This window comes from Sesamum indicum, linkage group LG5 (genome assembly GCF_000512975.1).
Source record: "Sesamum indicum cultivar Zhongzhi No. 13 linkage group LG5, S_indicum_v1.0, whole genome shotgun sequence".
Lineage (NCBI taxonomy): Eukaryota > Viridiplantae > Streptophyta > Magnoliopsida > Lamiales > Pedaliaceae > Sesamum > Sesamum indicum.
Window position 1 is genome coordinate 16,320,997 of NC_026149.1, and position 5,354 is coordinate 16,326,350.

Sequence of the window (5,354 nt, forward strand, 5' to 3'; positions counted from 1 at the left end):
AGAATTTAAGGAGGATCTTGCACGATTCAACTTCACTCGGACACTCACTCACACTCGCTCACAGTAGAACGGATATGCGGGAGAGCAGGGGGCAAGTGGCTAGCAGCTTGGAGCCGTGGCTCGAGCTGAAAAACAAAATCGTCATGGTGACCGGCGCGTCTTCCGGGCGGGGCCGAGAGTTTTGCTTAGACTTAGCCGAAGCCGGATGCAAAGTCGTAGCCGCAGCTCGACGAGTCGATCGCTTACGATTACTCTGCGATGAAATTAACAACGGGATCGGTTCTAACAAGCCGGGCCCTGATCGAGCTAGAGCCGTGGCTGTGGAGCTTGACGTCAACGCAAGTGGACCGATCATTAACGCTGCCGTGGAGAAAGCTTGGGGTGCTTTTGGGAGAATCGATGCTTTGATCAACAATGCTGGTGTGAGAGGTAAAACCAAATTCTTACTTCAATAAAAGTAATATCTGATTTTTGTTTTTATTTTCTAGGGTTTTTTTTTTCTGTGATTATGAGGAAATTCTGGGAAATGCCTGCACTATTGAGTTATTTCCTGATGGAACATTTACGAATTTAATTGGGGTTAAATATATTTTAATGTAAATTACACTTTGCCCTTTGAACTATACGCAATGTAACAAGTGCCCCATAAATTAACAAATATAACGCCTTGCCTCCTATAATTAAATTTTTAAACATACTACCCTTATATTATATATATACATATATATATACATATATTTAGCTCAAATCATTTTTTTTTAGTAATTTTGCATTTTAAGTTTAATTAATTTTTTTGATTGAAAAAATATCTATATAATTAGTGAGTTGAATTTTATTTTTTTTCTACAAACTCAAAGTTAACTAATGAATGAGTATAATAAATACATAAAAATATTTTATTAATTTAGTAATAAAATTGAGTTATTAATTATTTATTATTTTATATAAAAATGAATAATTACATATCGATTTTTTTAACATATTTTCTTTAAAAATTATTATAAAATATTTTTAATCTTTTTTTTTCTAAAAATGTTTAACTTTTGGTTAAGCATATATATATATTTGTCAATTTCTTTAAGAAGCATATATTAGTTGTTGGTTATATTACATCTATTGTGTATCTACTATATATATATATATATACTCCATCTTTAATATAAATTCTTCACTTATTAAAAAAAATAATTAAAAAATAATTGGTAATGATTTAATGTTCAAAATACTAAAATATATTGAAAATAATATAATTGTTCAAGGCGTGAGGGACATTTTTGTCCAACCACGGGGGTAAGTATTACATTTGTTGGTTTAAGGAAGTAAATGGTACATGACGAATAGTTCAAGGGGGCAAAGTGTGTTTTACTCTATATTTTACGCAATCCTCAACCATACATACTTCTGTGAATTGATATGTATGCCCGTGCAACGAATTCGACGTGTGTGCACATTTAATTTTGGATCTTTTGCAGTTTAGCTAGAGCTATTTGTACTTTGATGCTGACCGTGGTTTGATAGCTTGTTTGGTTGGGGCGAAAATCGAAATGTATAAGAACAGTGGAGTGAAAGCAGGTTCCTAGGAACAATTTTTGTGTTTGATTTGAAAGGTTAGGTGGAGGGAAGTACAAATAGGATGTAATGAAATTAATTCGTTATGAGTGATTTAAAATTATTCTACAGTAGTTTAATTTTTATGTAGCACAAAATTGGTGAAATATGAAAGTTAATCTTTTGTTCCACTTTATGTTTGATATATCTAACAAATATATGTATTTCATATTTACATCCCTTTGTATAATATGAAACAGTTTGAAGGAAAAGAGTTTTACTTGCCTATATAAAGCGAATTTGAAATTCCATTCCCCTTTCTTCTCATTGAACCAAACAAAGGTTAAGACTATAGCTTTGATGTTTTGTTATAGGTAGTGTGCACAGTCCATTGGATTTGTCGGAAGACGAATGGAATGATATCATTAGAACAAACCTAACCGGAACCTGGTTGGTCTCCAAGTACGTTTGTTCGCGCATGCGTTATGCTCAACAGGGTGGATCTGTCATCAACATTTCCTCGACTGCAGGTCTTAATCGTGGGCAACTACCCGGAAGCCTTGTTTATGCCGCTTCAAAAGCAGCTGTTAACACCATAACAAAGGTATTTCTTTTATTAAAGTAAAAAAGATTGCCCTTTGTTGGTTAATGCTTTCTTTTTACTGTACGAAGTGATTTAGAATACCATTTGCTGGTAACTTTCCATCCTTGAGCATCATAAGTCATACAAACAATGCTTCGTCTGTCAAAGGTACCTGAAGAATGCTCAAGCCTCTTCAAAACATCTTATAAGGTGTGTGACAACTTATAAGCTCTATAAAAACGGTTTGGTAAAATTTTTCTCTAAAGAGCTTATAAGATCTCAAAATAAAATGTTTAGGTTCTTCTAAACTCTTTAAACAGAGTATGCTCAACCCACTTTTTATTGTTTTATATAATTAAGCTCTTTGATCATTAGACAAAAACACTCTCCCATTTTGTTAGTATTTCACTTTTATCCTTCATATAATTGCACCCCCCCCCCGAAAAAAAAAGAAGGAAAAAGACTATCTATTTATATGATTTTGAATTATAATAGTTTGAAATATTTTTTGGCCATTATTATGATACAGTGTATTATGTCAAATACTCTTAACATTTGTAGCTTTGACATCTTGTTTAACCAAACTCTTTAATAGCTTATTCTTAAAAAATAAGATTCAATATCTTTAAACTCTTAAAACATCTTATAAGATGTATCAAACAAGCTTAGCCAAACACCCTCTAAATCTTTGAGACTTGTGAGCATGTTTATGCTTTGGATTTCACCTTCGGGTTAAATGCTGCACTGCTCATGTGTCGTGGAATAAGTGTTATCTATTTTATACATAAGAGATAATGCATTACACACTTTATGCAAATTCACATTTGCTTCCTGTTCCTGCAAGTGTCTAGTGTGGTCTTCCAGCGAATTACATTATGAGAATATTACAAGAATACCCCCTCAATTATGATCAAATTACACAAATCATCCCTACTGTTGAATAACCACACTGTCTCCCACTAACACCCCCTGTTAGTGATGTTTTTACAGCACTAAGGTGGTGCACTGTAATGAAATTTTCACTGATGTCGTTTGTTGTATAATGCAAAAATGGTTAACAGGGATTGTCGGTATGGTTGTTCAATCAATAAAGGTGGTCCATGTAATTTGACCACAGTTAAGAAGATGTAAATGTAACTAAAATTTGCGAATATGCTGAGAATCACTCGTATTCTTGTTGATTGCTTCCAAACCAACATTTCCTACTTTTCTATTTTACCATCTGAATCTATCATGTTATGTTTCTGTTTCTACTTCGGATGTCAAATGTTTATTTTGTTTATATTTTCATGATCACATTGCACAAAGGGGATGGCTCTGGAACTCGGGATGTATAAGATAAGAGTGAATTCCATATCTCCTGGAATTTTCAAGTCTGAGATAACACAGGGTCTCCTGCAAAAAGATTGGCTCAAAACTGTGGCTTTCAAAACGATCCCTCTACGAACTCATGGCACCACGGATCCGGCACTCACATCCCTCGTCAGGTACTTGGTCCATGATTGTTCGGAATATGTGACGGGCAACGTTTTTATTGTTGAAGCAGGTGCTACTTTACCTGGTATCCCCATTTTTTCCTCTCTGTAGATGTCTATGTCGTGAAGTCCGATTTAATCAATAAGTAGGAAAATGAATATTATGATTCTTTCATGCATATAATGTGTAAAGTTAAATTCTGAGTAGGAATTTCATTTTATTATATAGGATAAATTACAATAGGCTCTTCTGACATTGGTTTGTTATAATTACAAATACCCTCTACAATCGGCTGTCACGAGGAGTATTTGTTAGACGGCCTTTAATTATAGGGCATGTTTATAATTATTAAAATAATGAGAAAGTATTTATAATTATGATAAATTTCAAAAGACCCGTCTTGCCCTTGTAGCCTTTTCAAAATTCAAATTTAAGTAAATATTATCCATTAAAAGTTAATCATGCTTTACCAACATGTTCTAACCTAATGTGGTTGCTGTTAAAGATGAGGTTCTATAAATAAATTTGAATTCTACCAATCGTATGGGTACTCATCTCACATTATGTTAATCATTCTTCTGGTCCAACATTAAGAGTTTCATTAATTAACCTTCAAAATTTCTATTTAGAACAACGTCTCGTGGGATTTGCCCTTTCCACTCGCACTGATATCCTCTTTTTTCTCTTTTCATTATTCTCCTTTTATGTATCCCAACTCGACAAGGTTAAATTTCTAATTATTTTTCACAGACGACGCCAGAATGATGGACTTGGTCACACGTGGCATGCTTCTGGTTGTGCTGTCAGGCTCAAGTGGGACAACTTGAAGGAAATAAGTTGAAAATTTGCACAAATAATGGAAACATTGTAACGATCAAGTTTAGGTATATGGGATATTCATAAATGAAAGGCTTTTATACATCCCCTCCAACTTACGACAGTCACTTGGGTCTTCTTAGGATTGTGCCACATGTCAGCCATCCACGTTTTTTTCCTGGGATCTAGTCAATCCTGGGCTTAGGGTGGCGGATTATTGGGCTATGATAGGGAATAGGGTAGCCCAGCCCACTTTATTTATATCACTAACATCAGATTTAAATGTAAAATGTTAATTGTTTGAGTGTACTATAAATTCATTTATTTGAAAGATTCCGTCTTGGATACTTTCTCTAATTACCATTTAAAATCTCATTAATTACTCCCCACAGTTTCTACTTCTCGGAAATCTTTTTGGCAACATTACATTTCCCTTTCGTGAGGTTTATTTTAATTACACGTAAATTTTTTATAATTTAAAAATTTATATTTAATATTCTTAAGGATTGCTTCCGTTTAAAAAATAATTTTATTATTAGTCAAATTTCACTAAATTTGTTGATATTAATAAAGAAGTTGAAAAAGAGTTCTATACTTATCCACGATTGACTTATTGCTAACTTATAGCAGGTCAAATAAATCTTTGTATGATTAAATTATTCTCATACGTTTTTATATGTTAATGCATGTAGGGATGTATATCTTCACCATTATAAAGACAGTTTAGTTCGAAAAGAATTATTTAACCTGCAATAAGTCAACTTTAAGTCAATCAAGGGTAAATATCAATTTTCATTCAATTTTGTATTAATATTAGCAAATTCAGTGAACGTTGACTAACAGACAGACTTATTTGATAGACGGAAGCGAATTTCGGAAATGCTAGACTTTAGGGGAGGAGTGTGTATCCCAATTTTTTATATAGGTGAGG

General features: G+C 33.2%; 1 protein-coding gene across 4 annotated transcripts; it reads left to right on the forward strand.

The window, feature by feature from the left end:
• Positions 1 to 4,745, forward strand: LOC105162683 (3-oxoacyl-[acyl-carrier-protein] reductase FabG). 4 transcript variants are annotated; one of them, XM_020693654.1, is made up of 4 exons: positions 1 to 429; positions 1,923 to 2,152; positions 3,440 to 3,692; positions 4,358 to 4,745. In XM_020693654.1, the coding sequence occupies exons 1-4, from the start codon at positions 75 to 77 to the stop codon at positions 4,432 to 4,434; spliced, it is 915 nt and encodes a 304-aa protein (XP_020549313.1). In that variant the 5' UTR covers positions 1 to 74; the 3' UTR covers positions 4,435 to 4,745. The 4 variants fall into 4 exon arrangements, with proteins under 4 accessions (XP_020549313.1, XP_011079072.1, XP_011079073.1 ...); XM_011080770.2 differs by having other exon boundaries at positions 3,440 to 3,677; XM_011080771.2 differs by having other exon boundaries at positions 2 to 429; positions 3,440 to 3,618; positions 4,358 to 4,744.

Bases quoted from the DNA above. Each gene is read 5' to 3' on its own strand.
- LOC105162683 (XM_020693654.1), top strand. From the start codon at position 75: ATGCGGGAGAGCAGGGGGCAAGTGGCTAGCAGCTTGGAGCCGTGGCTC. The intron at 430-1,922 runs GTAAAACCAAAT...GTTTTGTTATAG, and splicing joins CAACAATGCTGGTGTGAGAG to GTAGTGTGCACAGTCCATTG. The intron at 2,153-3,439 runs GTATTTCTTTTA...CATTGCACAAAG, and splicing joins CTGTTAACACCATAACAAAG to GGGATGGCTCTGGAACTCGG.